This window comes from Rhamphochromis longiceps, linkage group LG3 (assembly GCF_057381845.1).
Source record: "Rhamphochromis longiceps isolate RC_006_pf linkage group LG3, R_longiceps_female_GT1.1, whole genome shotgun sequence".
NCBI classification, from domain to species: Eukaryota; Metazoa; Chordata; class Actinopteri; order Cichliformes; family Cichlidae; genus Rhamphochromis; species Rhamphochromis longiceps.
In genome coordinates, this window is record NC_140559.1 from 1,620,887 (window position 1) to 1,648,357 (window position 27,471).

At 42.9% G+C, this 27,471-nt stretch overlaps 1 protein-coding gene and 1 pseudogene across 4 annotated transcripts; one reads left to right on the forward strand and one right to left on the reverse strand.

The window, feature by feature from the left end:
- Positions 1-243: 243 nt before the first annotated feature.
- Positions 244-4,052, reverse strand: LOC146672471 (stonustoxin subunit alpha-like; annotated as a pseudogene). Its single transcript, XR_014910690.1, has 3 exons — positions 3,877-4,052; positions 1,519-1,565; positions 244-1,356 (listed from the first exon to the last, which is right to left on the reverse strand). The product of XR_014910690.1 is annotated as a stonustoxin subunit alpha-like (transcript).
- Positions 4,053-6,595: 2,543 nt separating this feature from the next.
- LOC146672472 (C-type mannose receptor 2-like) lies at positions 6,596-14,077 on the forward strand. 3 transcript variants are annotated; one of them, XM_085386643.1, is made up of 6 exons: positions 6,596-6,741; positions 6,984-7,032; positions 12,072-12,455; positions 12,543-12,887; positions 12,973-13,061; positions 13,144-14,077. In XM_085386643.1, exons 2-6 carry the CDS (start codon positions 6,984-6,986, stop codon positions 13,267-13,269), a joined length of 993 nt encoding a protein of 330 aa, XP_085242769.1. In that variant the 5' UTR covers positions 6,596-6,741; the 3' UTR covers positions 13,270-14,077. The 3 variants fall into 3 exon arrangements, with proteins under 3 accessions (XP_085242769.1, XP_085242777.1, XP_085242785.1); XM_085386651.1 differs by having other exon boundaries at positions 12,103-12,455; XM_085386659.1 differs by lacking the exon at positions 6,984-7,032.
- The last annotated feature ends 13,394 nt before the right edge of the window (positions 14,078-27,471 follow it).

Sequence of the window (27,471 nt, forward strand, 5' to 3'; positions counted from 1 at the left end):
AACTTGCGTCTGCCGGTCCGTCTGCTCCCGCAGCGCGGCCAGGTGGGCCCGCTGGTCGGCCGCCTGATCCCGGCTCATCGTCGCCATCTCCGCCAGCATCTGCGCCAAGAATTGCAGAGGCTGGGCGGGCGGCGCGGCCTGTGGGTCGGACATTTCCCCACCGGCACTTTCCTGGGTTTCGGCACCACTTGTAGAATACACCAGGCACAGACACACGCACACACAGGTAGGTACAGCCAACTTCCACATTTATTCAAGTGTTTGTTGTTTTGACAGCTGACTCAGTCACACAGTCTGACAGCTCACGAGCCCAGCTGATCTCTCTCCTGGCCGCTCCTCCTCGTCTCACTATAAACACAGCGGAGGGAGACCATCATCAGTCCATAAACAACATCAGCTGTTCTTACCGGCCTCGCAGCGCCTCCCTGTTGAGCCTTCCGCTCCACTCCTCCCCTGCAGCTGCGCCCGGGGCCACGCCTCCGCCACATTCATTTTATATCTGACATTTCAATTACACTTGATTGATTTGAAATATTCAAATTTTGTAAAATGACGGTTGGAAAAAAGTTCATTTCCTAAAAATCTATGTTCACATTCACTGAATTCAGATGGAATGATTCATCTTAGTACCTACATGTTAACATTTGTTTTCTAAAGGACTGAAGAGGAAGAAGTTCACAAGGAATCATTTAGAACAGTTTAAAACATCAACTGATTGAATCCATGAATCTGAAAACCTGTTTCTGAGTGAAACAGACAGACATGTACAGACTGAACTGTTCAACAGTCAGAGTGTTTCTCTAACAGAAGGACACTCTTTACACCCAACTCAGCACAGACGCACCGAGCAACCAGGATTGAACCCAAACCCAGGATAAAGAGTTTCAGTGAATGTTGTGTTGAAGGTGTGGAGGTGAATCAGAGTGTCAGAGGAGACTCTGTAGAAGGACAGAGTGCCAGCAGGACAGTCCACATACACTGCTACTCTGTTAGAGACAGAGGAGGAGGAGGAGATGGGTGTCACTTTGTTATTGTACATGACATAATGAGGATCATCTTCAGAGCAGATCAGACTCCAGGAATGATCGTTCCATCCATACACGCAGTCATAACTGTCTCCTTTTCTTCTGATTCTTCTGTAACTCACTGATATCTCAACCGTTTCTTTCCACTCGACCTCCCAGTAACAGCAACCAGTCAGACCAGTACTACACATCAGCTGATAAAAATAATCAAATCTGTCTGGATGATCAGGATATGACTGAACCTCCTCCACATGTGTCATCTTCCTGTTGTTGTCAGACAGTTTAATGTGTCTGTTTACTGTGTTTGTGTCGATTATGAGTTGACAGGAATCTGATGGAGAGAACAAACACAATCCAGCTGCAGTTATTGATCCATCATCTGTTCATTGATTGACACTTTGATGATAACTCCTGACATCAGAGATGTGACCGTGTTAAGATGGTTGAATGAGTGCTGCTTTGTTTTCATGAATCACATTAAAAACACACTTACACTTCCTCAGACCTGGTCTCAACCATCAGACTCCAGCAGGCTCCACCCTGAAAGGAGGAGGAGGGTCAGACCAGCACAGTAAGCATGCACACATGGACATTACATGGCTCTCACACACATACTGTTAGACACTGATAAAGGAACAGTCCAACATTTTTACAAATACACTTCAATCCATACGTGGATCAAACTGATGATGATTTCTACTGATCTTGGATCTGTCAGTACACCACTGTGTTGAATGAAATATGAAAACTATTCATGTTCTGATCCTATTTCTCTCACAGAAAAATGTCTGCCTGTGTCACACAAACAGTGAGCCATGTATTTGTTTGTGAATAGTTTATGTCCTGCCATATTCAATTGTAGAAGAGCAGCAGAATATTCAGTACCTCACCCTCAAAACGCTTCATCATGATGTAGCATCATGATCCTTCCCACAGGAAATAATTGTCATGGATTTAAGAGCTGCTTTGAACCATCTTCTTCTCCAGGATATTTCAGATTTAACATTTCAATGTGATGATCTTTGTTATATTGTACTTCCTTTAAGATCTCTTAATACTGTCTCTGTCCTTTACTGCTGTGTTACATTCTTGATCCACCATGCTTCACTTTTTCACTTCCTTCCTGCCTCTATAGCTTTCACTGGGCTCTTCTCCAAATTAGCTTTTCTACTGGGTTGTTTTCATGAGGATGTACACATCCTGGACAAGCAGGAACGCTGGTTTGAGCACAGAGTCAAGGAGGCCATTTACGTGAAAAGGGAAGGACCATCTCTGAATCAAGCAGGGGGCCTAATCTGTCACCATCTTACAATGCTGTGATTGCAGCCATCCCAACTCTTTGTGAATGCTACTCATGGCCATTGATCAGTGGAATCATATTTTGGAGATTTACTTACCTGGACGATTCACTTTGTGTCAAGACATTGGACTGTTTCCAGTTCCATTATTGTATATCGTGTATTGGCTTTTAAAATCCCATTGTGACCTTTGTCCATCTCCCTGTAGTTGTCAGTTTCTACCACAGCTCAAAAATAGAAGAATGATTTCAATCTAACAGTTCCAGTAGTTGTTTTGTTCTGGGATAAATATTTCTGTAATCTGAACTGTTAATAATACTGAATACATGTAGGTCTCCTACATTTCTATCCTTTATGGATCGTTTCATGTGATGCGTGTATGAAACAAACAGGAAGTGATTGAAGGACACAGGAAATGTTTCCAGCTGTTCCTCCTCTATCAGACATTCCCTCCATACCTGAGAGTGTCCAGTGTCCAGCCTGGATCCTTCAATCAAGCCATTCCTGAGTGACCCGGATGATTGTAGCTCAGGTCCAGCTCTCTCAGATGGGAGGGGTTGGAGCTCAGAGCTGAGGCCAGAGAAGTACAGTCTTCCTCTGTGATCAGACAGCCTGACATACTGCAGACACACAAAACAACAATCCATCTGTGAACAACAAATTTCTGTTTTTCAGACACAATAACATTATTCAGTATTTACTTCTTTGTGTAGTATTTAATTTTTCTTTATTTATACACAAATATATTTCCAATGAAAACAGTCTTCAAAAGGACCATCTCCCATGACTGGTGGCAGAGTGAGGGCAAAAAGAAGAGATGAGAGAGAGAGAAAACCCAAAAAAACAAAACACAAACTAAAGAAAGAGATAAGCACATGCACCAGTGGCACATAAAAGCATCAGGGGTGAAAATAAGGGGATGGAGAAGAAAAGAGAGCACCATGGGAACTCTACTAAAAGCCTGACACTAAAGCAGCATAACTAAGGGATGATTCAGTGTCAATGAATCCATTCACGCTCACATTTTTTAAATCCACGTTCAAGGGCATTGTGAATCTTATCTGCTGAAAAAAAGATGACAATCTACATCCAAATTAAAACAAATTCATAACCAACATTCTCCAATGTTTTTTTTAAAGCCATATTTAAGAGTTTATGCTGCTCATCAGATTTCTGTTAGAATTCTGTTAGAATTTTATTATAATCATGGGGAATAAAGCGTTAAGATGTCTAGTTTCTTAATGTTTTACATCTAAATGTGCAGATGTGGCATTAATAAAAAAAAATTTCCGCATTAAGAAAAAATAATAGACCCCTAAACATCCGGTTTGGATATTTTCTTAATAAAAATATAATATGGACAAATGACCCTAAATGTCTAACTTTACCAGTGTTAAGTAATTTTCTTTGAATACATCACTAAAGAAATGTGACTCTGAAAAATCTCAAACAATAATTCAAAGTCTAATAAAATTCTTTACGTGTTCACTTTTTTATAGAACAATTGAATATAGATTTTAAATGATAATCAGTGGAAAAGTTTGAAACCTGACCTGAGAGTTTCCAGTTTAAAGTTTGCACTCTTTAATCCAACAGACAGAAGCTTCACCCCTGAGTCCTGCAGGTCAGAGTTACTCAGGTCCAGCTCTTTCAGACTGCAGAACTGGGAGCTGAGAACTGAGGAGAAGAACTTCACAATCTTATTAATTACCTCCTCTTTGACTCCCATCACCCTCTGGAACACAAACTTGGAGTAATTAGGACCCTACACCACCGGGCAGAACATGTTCCCTCTAAGCCTGAAGGAAAAAAGAAGGAACACACACATGTAAAGGAAGCACTCAAAACGTGCGGCTATCCTAAATGGGCGTTTTTAAAGTCAGCAAAGAGGCACAGAAAAGAAGACCAGACACCAGCGAGGGAGGATAAGAAGGACAGACGCAACAACATTGTCATCCCCTATGTAGCCGGTGTATCAGAGAAACTCAGGAGAGTTTTCTCCAAGCATGACATCCCGGTGCATTTCAGACCCAGCAACACACTCAGACAGAAACTGGTTCACCCGAAAGACAAAACGCCAAAACACAGACTTAACAATGTGGTGTATGCTGTACAGTGCAGTGAGGAATGCTCAGACCTCTACATTGGAGAGACCAAACAGCCACTTCACAAGCGCATGGCACAACACAGAAGAGCCACCTCCACAGGACAAGACTCAGCAGTCCATCTGCATCTTAAGGATAAAGGACACTCTTTCTAGGATGCCAATGTTCACATTTTGGACAGAGAGGACAGATGGTTTGAAAGAGGAGTGAAAGAAGCCATCTATGTCCACTGTGAGCGACCATCTTTGAACAGAGGCGGGGTTTACGACACCAACTGTCTGCCATCTATAATCCAGTTTTGAGATCCCTTCCCAGACGCCTTAACGCCCACTCACATCCTGGGCCATCTGATCTCAGGAATTCGCATGATAAGGTGGGGCCAGGTTTCACAATGAACACACCCGAAACTCTGGCTGATTGGAGCCCACACCCAGTTTCACACCTTGGCTCAGGCGATTAGAGGATCATCAGGGGGTCCTTTTGTCCCTCTGTGGGGGGTTACTCCCACTAGGTTTATATCTGGGACTCTCCACCATTTGACCTTAGAACTGAAGAAGCTTCTCGGATGAGAGGTGAAACGTCTTCAAGTAACTTAAAGAAGTCCAGACGCTTTTCTTTGCAAGCTCCTTTGACTACGATGACCTGGATGACTGAGAACCTTCACAGACGTAGTTCAGATTAGAGATTGTAGTTAAGGAAACGCTGTAAACTTTTAACTAGTATTACAAGTATTATACTTGTATTGTATGTTCTGAGCTTTGATCAAAGGCAAAATCAGTTTAATGATTATTCACCTTACCTTCTGTAATTTAAGATTAAGATCTCTTATTCGAGATCTCCCAAAATTAAATGTAGCGCCATTTTTCTCTCATGTAACCATACCTATGCTACTTTAAACCCATAAATTCTGTAAGTGACGTGTCTTGATGCTTTAAGAAGCATAAGCAAGGTTACATAAAGGTGAATCTACTTCACCAGCATTCAAATCACTAGGAATATCAAGCTGTTAAAGTAGGTTTTAAAAGAAAGGCAAATGAGGTTAGATGTGGTTCTAGGAACAAACAACATGTTTAGTAGGAAGATGTCGGGAAGGATTATAGAGTGTGTGCTCATAAATTGTCTTCATGATTCAGGGAATTGAAGTTTTTATTAGCAAGCAATTTGTTTTTACATACTACTTTCTGTTGTCAGGTAAAGAAATATCATTATTAAAGCAGAGGGACTGATTGAATGGAATTAGATATTGTACAAGTATTGTCTAAATTTTAGGAATACTACTGTGTCAACATTGTGGAAAAAGCACAATGTACAAAGCACAATAGAGATTGACAGATGTAGGAATGTTTAGCTGTTTTAGAGTTGAGAAATGTGTTAATGTGTGTATTTAGTATTATTGTAGAGACACTGACACTGCCCTCAATGTAATAAAGGCCTGATTGTGTCATGAACTTAGGAGTAGATTTTAGGAGACCCTCCCCAGTTGGACTGTGAAACTAAGACAAAGATGGCCCAGGATGTGAATGAGCGACCATCTTTGAACAGAGGATCATCAGGGGGTCCTTTTTGTCCCTCTGTGGGGGTTACTCCCACTAGGTTTATATCTGGCACTCTCCACCATTTGACCTTAGAACTGAAGAAGCTTCTCGGATGAGAGGTGAAACATCTTCAAGTAACTTAAAGAAGTCCAGACGCTTTTCTTTGCAAACTCCTTCGACTAATCTGAACTACCATTAACTTCACATGTCTCGATTTTCTAGAGGATATTCACTCTGTTTTTGTGTCCTCATTTGACAGTAAAATCTGTTAGAAGATTAAATAAAAACCTTGTTTAAAGCTTCAGGCATGTTAGAATTTATTCTTTTATAGGACATAAGTAGACAGAGACTAGACTAGAGATGGCACCAGAAGTATGGCTGACTCTCTGAGAGAAAAAAACAGAGCAACCAATCAGTTATTAGGGAATGGCCACCGCTCGCATTACAGGCCTGACAAGAGATGGTTGCCATGGTGATGTTAGAAGCAATGTCTCCTTATAGGGAGATGTCTGAAAGGTGCAGGAGATGAAACATGAACTTTTGAGCTTTTTGACCAATCACGTTAACATTCTGTTTTTATGACATGTAATAAAAGTGTTTACTGTCTGGGTGAGGCAGCACTCTGTGTCAGAGCCAGAGAGACGCAGGTCCATGGTACCGCTCAAAACTAATTTAAAATTCTAAATCTTTGATAATAAATTATAAAAAAGTATAATTTAAAACATATTTGTCTTCTTCTCTGAGAGAAGAGTCAACAGATGAAAAAATAAAATGCCAGGTAAGTTATACATCATTACTTTATTAATGATAAAACTTATAAATGATTATTTAAAATTTTTTAAGACATGATAGATACATGTAAACATTGAAAAACTATTGCATATGATTATTTTGCAAATATACATATTAAACACATACCAAGCAGCTATTAGAATGGAGATAAGAAATTTTAAATGATAAAAATCTTATATCATAAATAAATATGGCACAGTAATCGTAATGACTGTATCTATTATATAGATGCAAAGAATGGAAGAAACCTGTTTACTGCTCATCCTACTGCTCTCAGGTCAGTAATAATTATCTTAAGCATTCAAATTATAGCATATGAACACACAGTGACAGACTGAAACCATTTGGGTAATTTCATTACATGTAAGGGTTTTAAAATGTAATTTATTAAAACATCCGCCACAAGTACAAAGATAAAACCTTTTTCTCCTTTTACCAAAATACCTGCATTCACTTTTTTGAAACATTATATAAACATTCTAAAAGGAATTTATGACAAAAAAACCCTCCTAAGACCTGAACTCTTCCACGGCATGCATTTTTAATTTCTCTTTGATATCTGGGCATATTGGGGCCTGATGAATGCAAAAACAAAGAATTACCAAATCTTTTTTTTTTTACCTGATTTTTGTTTCTAAGAAAAATGAGAGCCACATATCAGGATATTCGTTTAAAAGATCGATAGAACAGTAGCAGTATGATGTCCTCGTAAGTGGATATTAGGCCATTGTTGAGCAAAATTTATTATTTTGGTCTAAATAACCCAATATTCAATTCAATTTTATTTATATAGCGCCAAATCACAACAAAAGTCACCTCAAGGTGCTTCATAGATACAGAGAAAAACCCAAAAATCATATGACCCCCTATGAGCAAGCACTTTGGCGACAGTGGGAAGGAAAAACTCCCTTTTAACAGGAAGAAACCTCCGGCAGAACCAGGCTCAGGGAGGGGCGGGGCCATCTGCTGCGACCGGTTGGGGTGAGAGAAGGAAAACAGGATAAAGACATGCTGTAGAAGAGAGACAGAGGTTAATAACAGATATGATTCAATGCAGAGAGGTCTGTTAATACATAGTGAGTGAGAAAGGTGACTGGAAAGGAAAAACTCAATGCATCATGGGAATCCCCTGGCAGCCTACGTCTATTGCAGCATAACTAAGGGAGGATTCAGGGTCACCTGGTCCAGCCCTAACTATATGCTTTAGCAAAAAGGAAAGTTTTAAGCCTAATCTTGAAAGTAGAGATAGTGTCTGTCTCCCGAATCCAAACTGGAAGCTGGTTCCACAGAAGAGGGGCCTGAAAACTGAAGGCTCTCCCTCCCATTCTACTTTTAAATACTCTAGGAACAACAAGTAGGACTGTAGAGCGAGAGCGAAGTGCTCTAATAGGGTGATATGGTACTACAAGGTCATTAAGATAAGATGGGGCCTGATTATTTAAGACCTTGTATGTGAGGAGCAGGATTTTGAATTCAATTCTGGACTTAACAGGAAGCCAATGAAGGGAACCCAAAACAGGAGAAATATGCTCTCTCTTTCTAGTCCCTGTCAGGACTCTTGCTGCAGCATTTTGGATAAGCTGAAGGCTTTTCAGCAAGTTTTTTGGACATCCTGAATGCAGCTTCTCCGTGTCTGGTTCTGACTCTGGGAACTGATAAAAGACCGGATCCAGATGACCTGAGGGATCTGGAAGGTTCATACTGGGTCAGGAGGTCACTGATGTATTTTGGTCCTAAACCATTCAGAGCTTTATAGACCAGCATCAGAACTTTAAAGTCTATCCTCTGACGGACAGGCAGCCAGTGTAAGGACCTCAGAGCTGGACTGATGTGGTCCACTTTTTTGGTCTTAGTGAGGACTCGAGCAGCAGAGTTCTGAATGAGCTGTAGTTGTCTGACTGATTTTTTAGGTAGACCTGTAAAGATGCTGTTACAGTAATCAAGCCTACTAAAGATGAATGCATGGACTAGTTTTTCCAGGTCCTGTTGAGACATCAGATCTTTTATCCTTGAAATATTCTTGAGGTGATAGTAAGCTGACTTTGTTATTGTCTTAATGTGTTTTTCTAAGTTTAGGTCTGCATCCATCACTACACCCAAATTTCTCGCCTGGTTTGTGGTTTTTAGATGTATAGATTGAAGTTCTCTGGTGACCTGTAATCGTTTTTCTTTGGCACCAAAGACTATTACTTTAGTTTTGTTTTTGTTTAGCTTGTTTTTGTTTTGTTTTAGAAAATTGTGGCACAACCAGTCATTAATTTCCTCAATGCATTTACCAAGAGCCTGTACAGGGCCTTGGTCTCCTGGTGACATTGTGATATATATTTGTGTGTCATCTGCATAGCTATGATAGTTTATTTTGTTGTTCTTTATAATCTGTGCCAGTGGGAGCATGTAAATGTTAAACAGAAGGGGTCCCAAGATGGAACCTTGGGGAACTCCACATGTCTGCTCAGATGTGAAGTTACCTATTGATACAAAGTATTTCCTGTTTTCTAAGTATGTTTAGTACAGTTCCTGAAAGACCTGTCCAGTTCTCCAGTCATTTGAGTAATATGTTGTGGTCAACTGTATCAAATGCTGCACTGAGATCCAGTAAAACTAAGACTGACATTTTTCCACTGTCTGTATTCAGACATATTTCTCATTAAACACTTTGGTCAGATCGGTTTCAGTGCTGTGGTTCTGTCTAAAACCTGACTGGAAGGAATCATAGCAGTTATTCTGTTTTAAGAAGTAACTGAGCTGTTGAGAAACTGCTTTTTCAATGATCTTACTTAAAAATGGGAGATTTGAGATCGGCCTGTAGTTGTTCATTTGTGTCTTGTCAAGATTGTCCTTTTTCAGTATAGGTTTTATTACAGCAGTTTTTAGTGATTCTGGAAACACACCTGATAATAAAGAAAAGTTGACGATCTGTAACAGGTCTGACTCTAAAGTCTTTGAGACCTTTTTGAAAAAACTGGCTGCAGACCCTGAATTGGGATACAGCCTATAAATACACAGAAGGGAACGCGGAAACTACACACAGGAGGGAGGCACAGCTGATTGTGATCGACAAGAGGAGACAGGGGAAACGCAAACTGAACACACTGGCATAAGACACAGACAGACCTTCACAATAAAACAGGAAACTCAAAACACACGCAAAGACACAGACTTAGAGATGCGGGCTTTATGTGGAGACTTGACTACACTAGAGGGGATACAAAGGTAGGGATGACACAGAACAGAGGGAGCACAGAATTAACAAAACCTACGAATCAGGACTCAGGAAGTACCACGAAACTTGAGAGCTAGAAACACTATCACAGAAACCCAAAACACAAACAGTCACAAACCATGATGAAATCAAAAGTAAAAGTACAAAAACCAAAAACTCTGGGTCACCGACCCAGGACCATAACATTTTATCAATCCCTCGGGTGGGTTCCTCCTTGGTTTTCACACCACTGAATAAACGTCAAACAAAAAACTGATTTAGAAGCGTGAGATGGTTGAGAATTTACACCAGTGTCGTTTTATATTTGATATACGAGCAGATGGCTGAGTTTATTAAACTCCACCGAGACGGCGGTGAAAGCTAGACCGTCCAGTTTCACAGCTGTTTACTTCCGGCTTACCCAACCTTCTGAGGACCCGGCCCATGTAGACCGCAAAGACCGGGTCCTCAGGAGGATGCAGCCTACGAATTTGGACCTTGTGGGTTGGAACGGGAACAGCAAGTGATACTCTACCACAGCGAGAGTGAACACCAAGTGACAGTGCCACCCGAAGGTACCAACAGGAACCATCACTTGCCCTGGCTTCAGAGGGTTGAAAACTAGTTGTACATTGTTGCATTACATGTAGTTGTTGCAGTTTAACAACAGAGAAGAGAAAAATAAATAGCATAAAAACTATAGTTCTATTTTCTGTTGTCTTAAACATATGCAACATGTGTTTAAACAAAAAAACTGTATGTTTTTGCCTCTTTCATCTCATTGCATGGTTAAAAGTCCAGGTGGTGGAATCTCTAGCTGGACATTCTTTTCTGTTTTTGTTCCATTCATTTAGATTAAATATGTTTGTGTTTGACAACACACAGTGATGTGAAATACAGACTTTCCAAAATGTGTTAAAACACAAATGACACAAACACAAATAACACAAATGTAAAAAAAAAGAAAAAAAGAAAACAAACAGAAATCTGTATCTGTAAATATGTAAAAGTAAAAGTAAAACACCTGGAAATTCTATTTCTACATCATTCTACATTCTACAAACTTCAAATATCACATATTTGCAAAAGTGCTCCGATGTTTAAATTAGTTTAAATTGGTTTAATTTTTAAAACCTTTTTAGTGATTCGTCTGACAGTCCAGTTTCACCAATGAAAACTTTGGCCCTTTCTCAATTGTCAAGTACGCAAGTACATACTCGCCGAGAACACCAGCATACTTGATGATGTCACAGGTCCGGAATTTTTACTGCCGTCCCCTCTTAATTTAACTGTGAGTAATATGTTATGAAGCTTAACTTTAATCACAGCCAAATCGGTTTACTCAGGAACAAATAAAACACTGAAATAAACCAAACATTAACATTTAGAAGTGATCTAAGTGACTTATATATCATGTTTAACCTCAGTAGTGAAATCTCTCTTAATAAAAATAGTGTACATGTACATACCTTAATAAAAACAAGCAGGTGAGATGTTAGAGCACTTTTATTTTTATTTTAGTGGACATTCAATACAATAGACAGCTACTGGGGTTTAGGGTTTGTTTATGCTGGGTAGCGAAAAGACCGCGGGGTGGGGGTGGGGCGGGGTTGAAAACAACGTGAGGGAGTTCGCTGTTCTTGCCGGCTCTAATAACCCTCGACCTCGCTGTCTGCTATGGAGCTGGCGGGTCACAGACGTCTCCGAAAACGTCGGAGCATATTTGGAAATATATGATATCTTGATAAATCGAGCAGATATTTGAAGTTTACACAGCTGCATTCTCGCTTGAAAATAACTTAAAAGTTTATTTTGTGACCCAGAAAGAGTAATATTTAAAAGTTTTTAGCCCCGCTCGTCCGCCATTGCCGCATTTGAGTTTTGGACGAAATGCATTCTGGGATATTTACCACCACCGATGCATACTTGATATAACAGACGGAGCGAGAACACATCCGGGACTTTTTCGCGTTCTCGGCTTGGTGCCTACTTTGAATTGGAACAGTACTTTGTCTCCGACTGATGACGTATCACGAGTACACGAGAACGCAACTACACACAAGTATGCATATTGAGAAAGGCCCTTTATATTTTTATATTTATATTTTTCTCAGGAGGACTTTCCACTCTTCCTCCCCACTCCAGAGAATACCACTTTGTGAACCAGCTGATGACCTGGACTGAAGCTCAGAGTTACTGCAGAGAACACTTCACTGACTTGGTCACCATCTACAACAGCAACATCAACCAACTGCTTGTTTCAATGGCACCAAGGATCAATGCTTGGGCTTGGATAGGGCTCTATGATGATCGTTACAGCTGGAAGTGGTCCATGGAGGGAAAACTTTTCTATGTTGGCAGTACACATGAATTTCTGATCTGGGCTAACGGCCAACCAGACTGTGTAAATGCAAATGAATACTGTGTGGCTCTTCAGGGACAAACACAGATGGATGATAGACCCTGTGGAGCTTCTTACCCTTTCCTGTGTTACAATGGTAGGAAAAAAACATTTGTTGCCATAGTTATGCTACAATTTTATGAGATTCAGTGTTTGAAAATTCATCCTTTTTATTTGTTCACAGCCAAAAATACAAGTTACATCTTAGTGATGGAGAACCAAACCTGGTCAGAGGCTCAGTCGTACTGCAGGACATACCACACAGACCTGACCAGTATAAGAAGCAAAGAGGAGAAATCCAACATCACGCTCACTTTGAATGGATCAGGGGTTCAGTATGTGTGGATTGGCCTCTACAGGGATCCCTGGGCCTTCTGGTCTGACAACACAACCTCCACATTCACTAACTGGAAGCCTTCTGAGCCTAATAACTACAATTCAATTCAGTACTGTGCAATAATAAGTTTTATCAAAGGGACATGGTCTGATTCCGCCTGTTTCGACACAGCCTATGTTTTCTGTTTCAAAGGTGAGGTCCAGAATGCAAACACTGTAAGATCCTGTCATCATGTAAAACACTAATGTTTGTGTTGTTATATGTGGTTCATTTTTAGCAGTGACAAAGCAAACAGTGGTGAAAATGAAGGTTCAGTCAGAGGCAGACATGCACAGCACAGAGATCCAGCAGCAGGTTTCACAGCAGGTCAGCAGTTCGTCACCAACACAAACTTGACACAAGTTCAAACTATGCTTCATGTTTTTCATCATCTGCACATTTTGTCCAGCTGTCAGGCCTCATGCTGTCAGAAGGACTGACAGACTTCAGGATTCGTTGGAGGAAAGTCCAGAGTTACCGTGACGACCAGTCAAAGAAGCAGGATGTGGACGGTGGCTGCAAAACTGAAGTCTGACTGGACTGAACAACTTCATGTGTGAAGTTAATAACATGCTGTGCTGAGCAGTCTCATCTTTTAAATCTTTCAATATTTCAGAGTGTAAAGTTCCACCAACAGCTCATTTGTTCAGCTGCAGTTGTAGTTTGGTAGAAATTCTTGAATCAGAGGTCCACTCACTAGTTTTCCTGATAGGCTCTAGTCTCTTGTTTTGTTTTGCAGTGTCTCTTTTTGACCACTTTGACACTGTCTTTCTGCTTCTGCTTTCACTGTTTGATAACTATAAAAATATCAGCCATAAATGGGACCATGAGAGCCTCAAACTTTACCTGATTTCAAATTTGATCAGGATACCGGCTGTAATGCATGCTGGATGTCCTCGTATCTCTAAGTTTAACTTCAATTTAACTTTAGTGGCTGGGAGCCAAATCTAGCATGGTCATAGTTATTGTTATGATATTAGTTTTAGCCTTTTACTTTTTCCTATGTGTAGTGGAAACAGGAAGGTTGATCACCACACATGATACGAAACCTGACTATTTGGAAGTAAGTCATTCATTAGTGATGTGAATATTCTATAATTATAATCAATGATAGTAAAATGTCCAATCCCAATGTTCCCAAGAAGTACCTACAGTTTATCATACTATGATTTTAACCACAGGTTAACCGAGACACCAATTCCAGCACAAGAAAAAAATAATAATAATAGGCATGTAGGTAAGCAGATTTGGGATTAGGCTGTAGGAAAATAATCTGTAAACATTATATAAAAATGTATTACTGTACCTCAAAGATAATCAATAAAATTAGAGTATCTACTGTTTTCTGTTTTGTTTTGTTGTTTTGTCTTCAAAGTAAATGTTTTCATCTTATACTGTAGTTAACATGACAGAAAAGCTTTTATTGTTGCACTTTGAGAGTGAAAATGCACAATACTAACTTACTCACATGCAGCTGTTCACATGTCCAGCTGTGAGGTGTTTGAGGGACGGTTCATTTAAAGACAAAATATATGTGAGAAATTCCTGATCTGTCCACAACCTCTCCAACAAACAGGAACGAGTAGATAGAGATGATACAAACACATCTTTTTAAAATCATGTAATGCTCTAAATCAACTTACCTCAAAATGTATAAAGCATATAAACATCTACAGCAATATTATGCCACAAACACAGCAGTACTATCAATCCAAAATACTCCATGTCTCATACAACTGAAGAAAAAAATGGCATTTACTTCCAGGTACATTCTGGTGCTGATACTTCAGGTTTTTGTCCTTTATACCTCTTCCTTGAAGGGCATGAGTCGTAATACACGGTCCAGCTGTGTGCTTCATTTGTATAGTTTACACACTCAGCCAGCGGTGGAACTGTTGCTGCAGCTGTTGGTGCTGATGTCAGAAGGAAGAGGATCTATCTATTTAACATTCATGGTGTGAGTAAGACTAAAAACACACCCTCACATAATAAAAGTATTTCTGCTGCTGTGATATTTTTGTTAGTATATTGCCAGGGAAGCGTGACTGAAAAGTAATGAGTAAATAAGTGCTAGCAGGATATTGTATGGAACGAGAGGGACTAAATGTAAGGCAGAATTCAGTTTAAAAAAAAAAGCGAGCTATTTATTTCAGGCTGGGGAAAGTCATTAACAACAAAGTCCAAAAAGGTGAGCAAAGAGAAGACCAATAAAGCATGAGGGAAAAGAGAAACACTTGGAATAAACCAAGAATACTTCTAAGAAGCTTAAGCCAAATGCATCATTTGCACAGTGCCAGCTACACTTCCTCATTTTAACCCTCAGCTCCAGGTTCTCTATATATAAAAGAAGTTCAGACGTTGTGGAGCTTTAACCTCAGCTGACGAAAACTAAGAATGCACTTTAAACTGTCGAAGAAAAGGCAACAGTTCAATCAGACTAAATTAGAACTTGTGATTTTTGATTACGTTGAACCCTAAAATGTATCTTCTTTGTCATGTCGTATTATGTTGTAATTTCATTGGCTGTCAGAAACTGCTACACGTACATGATCCTCTGTTGGTTGAGTCTAAGGCTACGTTCACACTGCAGGCGAAAGCGCATCAAATCGCATTTTGTGTTCTGGCTGTTTGCTTTTGTTTTGTGCATGTTTATTTTATCTGAAAACGGGAAAAACTTAAAATGTCACAAATCTGCTTTTCATAATATAAATATCATTAAATAACTTTAGAAGGGGGACCGGAGGGTGTGTTCCAACTACAGGGGGATCACACTCCTCAGCCTCCCTGGGAAAGTCTATGCCAGGGTGCTGGAAAGGAGAGTTCGTCCGCTAGTCGAACCTCGGATACAGGAGGAACAATGCGGTTTTCGTCCTTGTCGCGGAACACTGGACCAGCTCTTTATCCTCTCGAGGATACTTGAGGGTGCATGGGAGTTTGCCCAACCAGTCTACATGTGTTTTGTGGACTTGGAGAAGGCATTCGACCGTGTCCCTCGGGGTGTCCTGTGGGAGGTGTTGCGGGAGCATGGGGTGTCTGGCCCATTGTTACGGGCCATTCAATCCCTATACAACCGTTGTAAGAGCTTGGTTCGCATTGCCGGCAATAAGTCGAACTCGTTCCCGGTGGGTGATGGGCTCCGCCAGGGCTGCCCTTTGTCTCCGGTTCTGTTCATAATTTTTATGGACAGGATTTCTAGGCGCAGCCAAGTGGAGGAGGGCTTTCGCTTTGGTGGCCTTAGAATCTCATCTCTGATTTTTGCGGATGATGTGGTTCTGTTGGCTTCATCGGGTGAGGGCCTCCAGCTCGCACTGGAACGGTTCGCAGCCGAGTGTGAAGCAGCGGGAATGAGGATCAGCACCTCCAAATCTGAGGCCATGGTTCTCAGCCGGAAAAGGGTGGAGTGCCCACTCCGGGTCGGGGATGAGTTCCTGCCCCAAGTGGAGGAGTTCAAGTATCTCGGGGTCTTGTTCGCGAGTGATGGGAGAAGGGAGCCGGAGATCGATAGACGGATTGGGGCTGCAGCTGCAGTAATGCGGACGCTGCACCGGTCAGTCGTGGTGAAGTGGGAGCTGAGTGTAAAAGCGAAGCTCTCAATTTACCGGTCGATCTACGTCCCTGCCCTCACCTATGGCCACGAGCTGTGGGTAGTGACCGAAAGAACGAGATCGCGGATACAAGCGGCAGAAATGAGCTTCCTCCGAAGGGTGGCTGGCCTCTCCCTTAGAGATAGGGTGAGAAGTTCGGCCATCCGGGAGGGGCTCAGAGTAGAGCAGCTGCTGCTCCACATTGAAAGGAGCCAGCTGAGGTGGTTCAGGCATCTGACAAGGATGCCCCCTGGGCGCCTCCTGGGTGAGGTGTTCCAGGCATGTCCCACCGGGAGGAGGCCCCGGGGCAGACCCAGGACATGCTGGAGAGATTATATCTCTTGGCTGGCCTGGGAACGCCTTGGTGTTCCCCCCGATAAGTTGGAGGAGGTGGCTGGGGAGAGGGAGGTCTGGGCCTCTTTGCTTAGGCTGCTGCCCCCGCGACCCGGCCTCGGATAAAGCGGATGAAGATGGATGGATGGATGGAACTTTAGAAAGACTTCTGTTTGACTCATAACATTTAATGTTATAAAAAGATATATTATATTTTTTAAATAATCTTAAAATGTTAGTCTACAAAATGTGCAGCAATTTAATGTATTTATTCTCTTTAGCTGATAGTTGGTGGGGCCCAGGTAGACTGTGTAACTGCATCTCTACCAGTTTCTGTGCGCTCCAGCCTCTTCTGTGCCATGTGAAGGGATTTTCCATAAGGCAGGAGAAATTATCTCCACGAAAAGGAACAGTTTTGGCCATCGCACAGAGGAACAAATTCTCTTCTTAAATAAAAATGAAAAAGGGTTACCTTAAATGCATCATGTTTTTAAATTGCAAGTTCATAAGCATTTTCCCTTTCCATTTCACAATCAATTCTACCCCCAGGTCAAAATATGTATAGGAAAATTTCCCTAATATAATATTATTTATAAATACACCCGTCTAGCGATTAATTGCACAAGTACATGGAGGCGGGACCTCACAGTATGTTATATGTAACGTGGTATTTTTCAATTAATGTATTTACCAACATCAAGAAGTCAAGAAGTCACAAGCAAAGAAAGACCACACCATGGTGCATGTTTAAACAAGGAAATTTTACTGGTCAAAATTATTTATTAAACAAATAAACCACATTGTTTAACACCAAAAAATACACGTTCAAAGCAACACAACAGCGGCCCAATATCAGACAGAATTCCACTCTGCAATCATTATGAAGCAGTTGGTTTCATTTTGTGGATTCAAGCTGCTCGTCATATTCTTGGCCACAAGATGTCACCAGAGAGGACTGTGTTGAAAAGCGAGTAATGAACCGTTTTTCAATACAAGCTTCAGTGCTTCAGAAAGCTTCATTTGGCCATCACTAACTGGCAGGGAAAAAGCATACGAAAGCCAACTAAACTCACAGGGCACTCCACACAGCATGAGGGACAACACGACACTGACTCAGAGAAACACAGGTTTTAAATACACTGGGAAGTAACGAGGGGAATGAGATGCAGAAGGAGGGTACAGCTGGGAGAAATCAGAACTGACGAGACAAGGAAGCAAAGCAGAACACATTCACATAAGACACAGACCTTCAAAATAAAACAGTATAACGCAGAGACGTGAACTTGACACGGTGGAGACAGCAACTAAGAAACACAGAGACAAAAACCATAAAGCAGAGGACTCTAAGAACCAAAATACACAGAGGGAAATACTCAGCATGGAACACAAGAAACTAGACTCGAGGGAGCAACAAAAGACCAACCATGAGAACATAATCCACAATCCAGAGTGACAGAAAACACAAGAAACTCAAAACATGCAAAGACACAGACCAAGAAACACAGACTTACACAGAACAGAGGGGGCACAGAGAAACAAGGGAAGGGCAAGGGATCAAAACAAGAAACTATAGAATAAATCACATGAGTACAAAATACAAAAATCACAAGGAACTAAAAACGCTGGGTCAGGAGACCCAGGATCCTGATAGAGATGGTTTGGACATGTGCACAAGAGGGGGAGTAGAGATGCTCGACAGAGGACGATGAAGATGGAGCTGCCAGGCAGGAGGAAATGTCAGATGCGTCGCAGTTTTCTTTTGTGTGTGAGACTCATTATTTGCAGCTGCTCCTTTGGTGTCAAGTTTCTTTTTTTCCAAAGCAGTTGTAATACATGTGTTAGTATTAATAAATGCACATTTGATAAGATGTTATTGGACAATGAAGTATTCACTGACATCTGTATATGTTGACTATATTAGTTGTACATAGTTGCACTACACACAGTTGTTGTACTTTTACAAATGTTGTGTGTTAGCCTCAGTAATACAGACATTGTGTACTTATGTAGAAGTACAGATACCTGTCAGTGAGTTGAAGCTGTTAAACTGCAGCTGTCCTCCTGCTGCCTTGTTGTTCCAAAGCTCTTTGTTTCTCTTTTAGTTCTCACTGTTTCTTTCTGTTTCTGCTGTCCACCTTTTCACATGGAAAATCATTTCACTGTTTCTCACTGAATGACTCCCCAAACTAGCTTTGAAATTCTATCAAGTTTCTAATCATTACAAGTGATTCATGTTTCTATTTGATGTGTAAATGGAGATGATTTAGTTTGCTGGGATATGGACTGACATGTGTTGAATGGGAGGAGCAGTTTGTCGTTGGTTTTGATAATGAAATAACAGATATGTTGTGTAATTATGGAAGTTTTCCCAACAAAACAGGTGGGAAAAAGTAGTATAAATTGATCCATACTGGATAAAAAGCTGACCACTGTTCCACAACAAGGATGAAATCCACACTTTTCCCTCTGAATCACACTTCGACTAACAAGGTACAAACTCTCCTTTCCACCACACTGACATAGACCCTCCTGGGGATCCTGTGGGGTGTGATCCCCATGTAACTGAAGGACACACTCCAGTCCCTCAACACCACAGTCTGCCTATCCAAAGTTATGGTCTCCGATGACCACAGTGTTCCAGAGACGTGTCAACCAGTACAACCCTGCAACATCCCAAGCCTTTAGGAACTCAGGGCAAACCAAAACCAACCCAGGGGTCCAAACACCAATCACTACCTCATTAACACATATCTGCACAGTGTGCCACGTTGGCTGGTGTGGGACTAAAAAAAAAAGCACTCTGAACTGTGCAGTCAAATCAAGTTGGTTTAATTACAACACCAGTGATATGTACATATATACAGTGGGGCAGAGAGAAGAGGGGTCCAGGGATTCCAAGGGTTGGTCCAGGGCAGGGAAAAAGGGAACTCTTGCTTACAATCCACTATGTACAGTCAAGATCACCAAGGCCACACACACCGTGCTCTCTCTCTCACTCACGCTCAACAGTGAAGGGTCCAGGGAAGACAGGTTTAGGGCCAAGCAAGTCTGTACAAGGGAGACGGAGACAGACGTAAGAAAATACGCCCAGGAACACAGGGAGGTCAACAAGAGACTAGGCCATGAAGTACTAACACTAATATGTACATTGCTCCAGCAAGGAACACCATTCCAACCATGCGTTAAATATGGTTGGTGTATTCAGCCATGATGAGAGTGGGCATGAAGATCAGGTGACCACAGACAGGCAGGCACCGCGCCCCAGGGCTGCCACAGATGCATCATGACAAAGTGCTGTGATTGCAGCCTGAATGGGGTGAATATTTTTCCAGCTGCTTATTTTACATTAAACATTTTTAATTTATACATATTATCTTCTAAATCTCTGCTTTTACTTTGACATGAAATAAGCTTTTTTAGTTAATATGTCTATTTAAAAAAATCTAATTTATAACGACCATGATTTCATTTAATAAAGCAATAAACATTAAACATTCAAGGGGGTGAATACGTTTTATAGGCATTGTATGTTGTTTGGTCCTGGAACCCTATAGAAGCCTATTTACATTTATTTTCTATTTTAATAACTTGATTTTCCTAATCATATGCATGTTGGTGAAGTGAGTCACCTTCTGGTAACCTTACCTATGTTTCTTTAAGCCCTGAGAAATATTATTCACAGAATTTTATTTTTTTAAGAAACATAGGTATGGTCACATGAACAAAAATCCAACTTTAATCAGTTCTGGGAGAGGCCCCACTTTTGTGTTGGTTTATTTGTCAACGTCTTTTAATCATAAACATTATGAAATGCTATTTTACCTGTTCCCAGAACCTCGAATGATCTTAGCTGCATTTGTTTCTTATTTTAATAACTTGATTTTACTAATGATATGCATTTTGGTGAGGGAGAGTCACCTTTTAGTAACCGTACTTATTTTTCTTTAAGTCTTGGGACATAACATTTATAGCATTTTAGTTTTCAAAGAAACATGCATAAACATTTGAATGGTATAAACTTGACAATGAATGAGTCGGCTTTCCTCTGGACATAATGTTTAGCACACCTTCTGGTCCCCCTTCTTAATGATGGGGATCAACACCCCTTCTGCCTTTCCAAAGGTACTGCCCCTGATCACCAAGCAATATTGCAGAGGACAGCCAGGACAATCATACACCATCCTGAGCCTTTAGAAACTTAAGACAAACCTCGTGTATTCCAGGCGTCTGGCTACAAAGGAGTTGTTTAACTACCTTCGTGGCCTCTCCCCTAGTGATGGGCAAGTCATCCCTCTCATCCCTATTGGTGAGAGTGAGTAGCTAACTGTGCTCACAAACTGAGGGTCTGGGCAGGAGGTAAATTATCGAGGCCACCAAGATATCTGTGACCTTTAAGAAGGAGTCAAAAGTTTCAGTGGCTCAGATTTCAGAGACTGTACATACAACACAGGGACTATTGCCTAGTTTCTTCACCAGTCAAAGCGGTATGGGAGTGGCAAAAGCGAAAGTCATGAATTTCCAGAGACTGATGCCTAACACACAACAAAAGTTGCCTCAGGCTGTTTTATCTTGCGAGGTAAAAACCATACAATAATACAGAAGAGTCTCGACAATCATATGACCAATCATATGACCCCTGGCGATGGTGAAAAGGAACCAACAAGAAGAAGCCAAGAACAAGGTTTAGGGAGGGGCAGCCACATGTGACCAGTTAGGATAAGAGGAGGAAGACAGAACAAAAGATATGCTGTGAAATCAAGCCAGAGATTAATAATAATTCATGATTAAATCCAGACCTCATTATTGAAGACCTTGTATATGAGGGGGAGGATTTTAAAGGGAGCCAATAAAGGGAAGCCAATACATGAAGAATGAAGAGATGTCTCTGTCAGTACATTTTCTTTCCCCTCATAAATGGTCAGAGGGCCCGGTGGCGCCAGTGTCCGGCAGCCTCGCCTCTGTCAGTGCGCCCCAGGGCAGCTGTGGCTACAATGTAGCTTGCCATTGCCAGTGTGTGAATGGGTGAATGACTGAATGTGGTGTAAAGCGCTTTGGGGTCCTTAGGGACTAGTAAAGCGCTATACAAATGCAGGCCATTTACCATTTACCATAAATGCAAGAGTTTAGATAAATTCATATTAAAAGGATTAGCACAACTAAATGAGTCTATTAGTATGATTTACTAACATCCATGAAAGACATTTATTACCATAACTCCTACCTCCGGGTTTTCTTATTTGACAGTAAAATTTATGAAAAGTGCAAACAAAGACCTCTTTAAAAGTCAGTTTCACTCAACAAATGAAAATACGGGTTGTCAGGTATGTTATCTACCATTAATCTTTCTATTAATCCAAGAATGGAAGAAACCAGTTTGCTGCTCATCCTGCTGCTATCAGGTCAGTAATATTAGTATCTTAATCTTTGGAGCTATAGCATAAAAATATACTGAGAGACATTTGGGTCATCAGGTTACATCTTTATGTTGTTTTGTTTTTGTCAAACAATTTGATAACCCATCAAGGACAGAAACTCATTTACCTCCTCATTGTGCAATAGCTCCATTCATTTTGAAATGTAAGTTTCTCATTGTATCGCAATAAGACTGATTTATTTAAAGGCTTTTTGTACTATTTCTATAATATTGTATTTATCTAATTAAATTGTTAATTTTTTTTTTTTTACTGTTCTATTAGAACACTATGATTCCACTAGCCAGTATGATTCTAGTCCCATGAAATCTTTGCGGAAATGTAATTGTATATACTAATGAAATTTAAAAACTGTATTGTTAGTAGTCCAGGTTAACACTGCTGACTAGCAGGGTGCCAGGTGCAGTTTTGCACACATACGGCTTGTGAAGCTTGATTAAAGCACCTTGGCTCATGACCTTTCTGTACTGGGTCAGTGTCTGCTGAGTGCATGTTCTGGATGTGTTTTTCTGTCACTGTTCAGTAAACAGGTAAGTCATTCCATGTTGCACAGGGCCGAAAAGTAGGTGATAGTTATTATTCTTTATTTGTCTAGGGTGAATGTGTCATTGAGAATTAAATTGAGATTTAAAAAGACAGAAAAAGGGCAAAACACACACAACACACAAGGACATATGAAGTAAAATCCAAATACCATATTTCAAGCAAACAAGTACAAACATGTGAAAAATATATGATAGCATCAGGGAAGAGGTAGTAATAGAATAATTAACCCTCCACACAGACCCAACACAAAGAGAGCGAGACAGAGACAAAAAGGTGTGGAATCAGAGGGAAGAGGGAGCCTTGACAGTGTTCTGTTTTGGGTTTTTGTTGTTGTTGTTTTGGGGTTGTTGGGTTTTTTTTGCCTGTCCTGTTCATTAATTTAGCATCAGAATTATTGTCTGAAAGCCAAGAAAGGTGACTAACTGATGTATTTTTCCAAGTGGATCATTACAGCTTTGCCATGTCGTTTCACCTGTTGATCTTTATTATTATTATTATTATTATTAATTTAATTTAATTTAATTTAATTTAATTTAATTTAATTTAATTTAATTTAATTTAATTTATCATCCTCATCCGCTTTGTCCGGGGCCGGGTCGCGGGGGCAGCAGCCTAAGCAAAGAGGCCCAGACCTCCCTCTCCCCAGCCACCTCCTCCAGCTTATCCGGGGGAATACCAAGGCGTTCCCAGGCCAGCCGAGAGATATAATCTCTCCAGCGTGTCCTCCTCCCGGTGGGACATGCCTGGAACACCTCACCCAGGAGGTGCCCAGGGGGCATCCTTGTCAGATGCCCGAACCACCTCAGCTGGCTCCTTTCGATGTGGAGCAGCAGCTGCTCTACTCTGAGCCCCTCCCGGATGGCCGAACTTCTCACCCTATCTCTAAGGGAGAGGCCAGCCACCCTTCGGAGGAAGCTCATTTCTGCCGCTTGTATCCGCGATCTCGTTCTTTCGGTCACTACCCACAGCTTGTGGCCATAGGTGAGGGTAGGGACGTAGATCGACCGGTAAATTGAGAGCTTCGCTTTTACACTCAGCTCCCTCTTCACCACGACGGACCGGTGCAGCGTCCGCATTACTGCAGCTGCAGCCCCAATCCGTCTGTCGATCTCCGGCTCCCTTCTCCCATCACTCGCGAACAAGACCCCGAGATACTTGAACTCCTCCACTTGGGGCAGGAACTCATCCCCGACCCGGAGTGGGCACTCCACCCTTTTCCGGCTGAGAACCATGGCCTCAGATTTGGAGGTGCTGATCCTCATTCCCGCTGCTTCACACTCGGCTGCGAACCATTCCAGTGCGAGCTGGAGGCCCTCACCCGATGAAGCCAACAGAACCACATCATCTGCAAAAATCAGAGATGAGATTCTGAGGCCACCAAAGCGAAAGCCCTCCTCCACTTGGCTGCGCCTAGAAATCCTGTCCATAAAAATTATGAACAGAACCGGAGACAAAGGGCAGCCCTGGCGGAGCCCATCACCCACCGGGAACGAGTCCGACTTATTGCTGGCAATGCGAACCAAGCTCTTGCAACGGTTGTATAGGGATCGAATGGCCCGTAGCAATGGGCCAGACACCCCATATTCCCGCAACACCTCCCACAGGACACCCCGAAGGACACGGTCGAATGCCTTCTCCAAGTCCACAAAACACATGTAGACTGGTTGGGCAAACTCCCATGCACCCTCAAGTATCCTGGAGAGGATAAAGAGCTGGTCCAGTGTTCCGCGACCAGGACGAAAACCGCATTGTTCCTCCTGTATCCGAGGTTCGACTAACGGACGAACTCTCCTTTCCAGCACCCTGGCATAGACTTTCCCAGGGAGGCCGAGGAGTGTGATCCCCCTGTAGTTGGAACACACCCTCCGGTCCCCTTTCTTAAAGATGGGGACCACCACCCCGGTCTGCCAGTCCACAGGTACTGCCCCTGATCTCCACGCAACATTGCAGAGGCGTGTCAACCAGGACAGCCCTACAACGTCCAGAGCCTTCAGGAACTCGGGGTGGATCTCATCAACACCAGGGGCTCTGCCACCAAGGAGTTGTTTAACTGCCTCAGTGACCTCGCCCCCGGAAATTGGCGGGTCATTCCCCTCATCCCCAGACTCTGCTTCCTCCTCGGAAGACGTGTCAGCGGGATTAAGGAGGTCCTCGAAGTATTCCTTCCACCGCCTGACAATTTTCTCAGTCGACGTCAACAGCGCTCCACCAGCACTATACACAGTGCAGGTAGAGCACCGCTTTCCCCTCCTGAGACGCCTGACGGTTTGCCAGAATCTCTTCGAGGTAGTCCGAAAGTGTTTTTCCATGGCCTCTCCGAACTCCTCCCACACCCGAGTTTTTGCTTCAGCCACTGCCCGAGCCGCATTCCGCTTGGCCTGTCGATACCTGTCGGCTGCCTCCGGAGTCCCACAGGCTAACCAAGCCCGATAGGACTCCTTCTTCAGCCTAGTGGCTCCCTTCACCTCTGGTGTCCACCATTTGGTTCGGGGTTACCACCACGGCAGGCACCAACCACCTTGCGGCCGCAGCTCAATGCAGCAGCTTCGGCAATGGAGACGCTGAACATGGTCCATTCGGACTCAATGTCCCCAGTCTCCCTCGGAATGCTGTTGAAGCTCTGCCGGAGGTGTGCGTTGAAGATCTCGCGGACTGGGGCCTCTGCTAGACGTTCCCAGCACACCCTCACTACGCGTTTAGGTGCACCAGGTCTGTCCAGCGTCTTCCCCCGCCACCTGATCCAACTCACCACCAGGTGGTGATCAGTTGACAGCTCAGCCCCTCTCTTTACCCGAGTGTCCAGAACATTTGGTCGCAGGTCTGGTGATACGATTACAAAATCGATCATCGACCTACGGCCTAGAGCGTCCTGGTGCCACGTGCACTTATGGACACTCTTATGTTCAAACAGGGTGTTCGTTATGCACATGGGGGGGGGGGGGGGGGGGGGGGTTATGACACATGCACCCTCCCTTAATTTAATTTAATTTAATTTAATTTAATTTAATACAAACAGGACAGACATGACTTGTCATGGTCCTGGGTCGGTTCGACCCAGCATTTTGAGTTTCTTATGTTCTGGTTTATTTTTGCATTATGGATTAGTTCTTATTCTCTGGTGATACTGTTTTGATTATAATTATATGCAGATTCTTTAGCTATCTGTTGATGATGATGACGATGATTATTTCTGGTTTAGGTTTTGTTATCTTGCCCTCATGTTTGGTTTAGGTCGCCTGTGCTTAGTCTTCTCTGCCCGTATGTCCCTCTGTCTGTCCATGACGTCATTATGCCTGTTTACGAGTCTGTGTCTCTGTCTGGCACGTGCTTCCTGTTTTATTTTGTAGGTCTGTGTCCTATGTCAGTGCGTTCAGCTTTGTGCTCCCCCTGTCCCGTCAGCCCTGATTCCTCCCAGCTGTGTTGCCCTCCTGTCTCTCATCCCCTGATTACTAGTGTGTGTATTTAAGCCCTGTGTGTTCTCCTGCCTGTTGCTGGTTCCTTTGCGTTCTGCTCCTCATATCCTCCCAGGGCCGTTATTTTAGTTCTCCCAGTTTAGGTGTCTTGAGTTATTTTGTCATGCCCCACTGCTCGTAAATCACCTTGTAAATAAACTTCACTAGCATTTTCATCCACTGCTTGCATCTTGGGTCCTCCTTCCTCCACACCACACGGCTCGCCTCCTCAGCCGTGACATGACTGGGGGATAGGAAAGGTAGATGTCATGGCTCAGAGGCCCGTGAAGTGGAATGGACTCATGCACAGAACCAAAAGACCGGGGGCTTGACGTGATTTGCAAAAACAAAATTTTTATTTACAAGAATTCCTAACTTAGATAATCAAGACAAAAACAAGATTTAATTTTGTGCACAAACGTGGTGCCTATGAAGTGCTGGGCTTAGGCTAGGCATGAAACTGTCGGGTCACAAAAACTGCTGAGGGCTGGAGTGGGTGGGGCAGGTGGAAACTATGGCAGACCAGGGGCACTGAAACGAAGGAGAGGATAATCAGAACGGTCCAAGGAGTTGGGAGAGTTTCCCAGTTTTATAAGCTGAGATGGATTACGTGTTCACAGGCAGGGATAAGCTGGAGGTGGAGGCCAAACTGTGATTAGCACAGAAGTCCAATAACAGAGCACCGCTCGGGTTCAGATCAGGGAGGCCGTTCCTCCCAATCACGCCCCTCCAGGTCTCGCTGTCGTTACCCACGTGAGCATTGAAGTCTCCCAGCAGGACAACAGAGTCTCCAGGTGGAGCACCCTCCAGCACCCCCCCCCCCCCCCCCCCCCCCCCCCCCCCCAGGGACTCTAAGAAGGCTGGGTACTCTGAACTGCCACTCGGCGCATAAGCGCAGATGACAGTCAGGACCCGTTCCCCGACCCTAAGGCGCAGGGAACAAACCCTCTCGTCCACCGGGAAAAACCCCAACGTACCGGCAGCAAGCCGAGGGGATATTAGGATACCCACCCCAGCCCGCCGCCTCTCACCAAGGGCAATTCCAGACTGAGACAGAGTCCAGCCCATCTCCAGGAGACTGGTTCCAGAGTCCAAGCCATGCGTAGAGGTGAGCCCGACTATATCTAGCCGGTACCTCTCAACCTCATGCACTAACTCAGGCTCCTTCCCCACCAGAGAGGTGACATTCCATGTCCCTATTGCAAGTCTTGGCAGCCGGGGGTCAGTCCGCCAGGGCCTCCGCTCCTGGCCGCCACCCGGCACACAATGCACCCGACCCCTATGGCGCCTCCTGCGGGTGGTGGGCCTGCGGGAGGATGGGCCCATGTCTCCTCTTCGGGCTGTGCCCGGCCGGGCCCCGGACTAAGGCCCGGCCACCAGACGCTCGCCC

Excerpts from the sequence above, each read along its gene's own strand:
- LOC146672472 (XM_085386643.1), top strand. The coding sequence starts at position 6,984 with ATGCAAAGAATGGAAGAAACCTGTTTACTGCTCATCCTACTGCTCTCA. Across the intron at positions 12,888-12,972 it reads CTATGTTTTCTGTTTCAAAG|CAGTGACAAAGCAAACAGTG; the intron begins GTGAGGTCCAGA and ends GTTCATTTTTAG. Across the intron at positions 13,062-13,143 it reads AGCAGCAGGTTTCACAGCAG|CTGTCAGGCCTCATGCTGTC; the intron begins GTCAGCAGTTCG and ends CATTTTGTCCAG.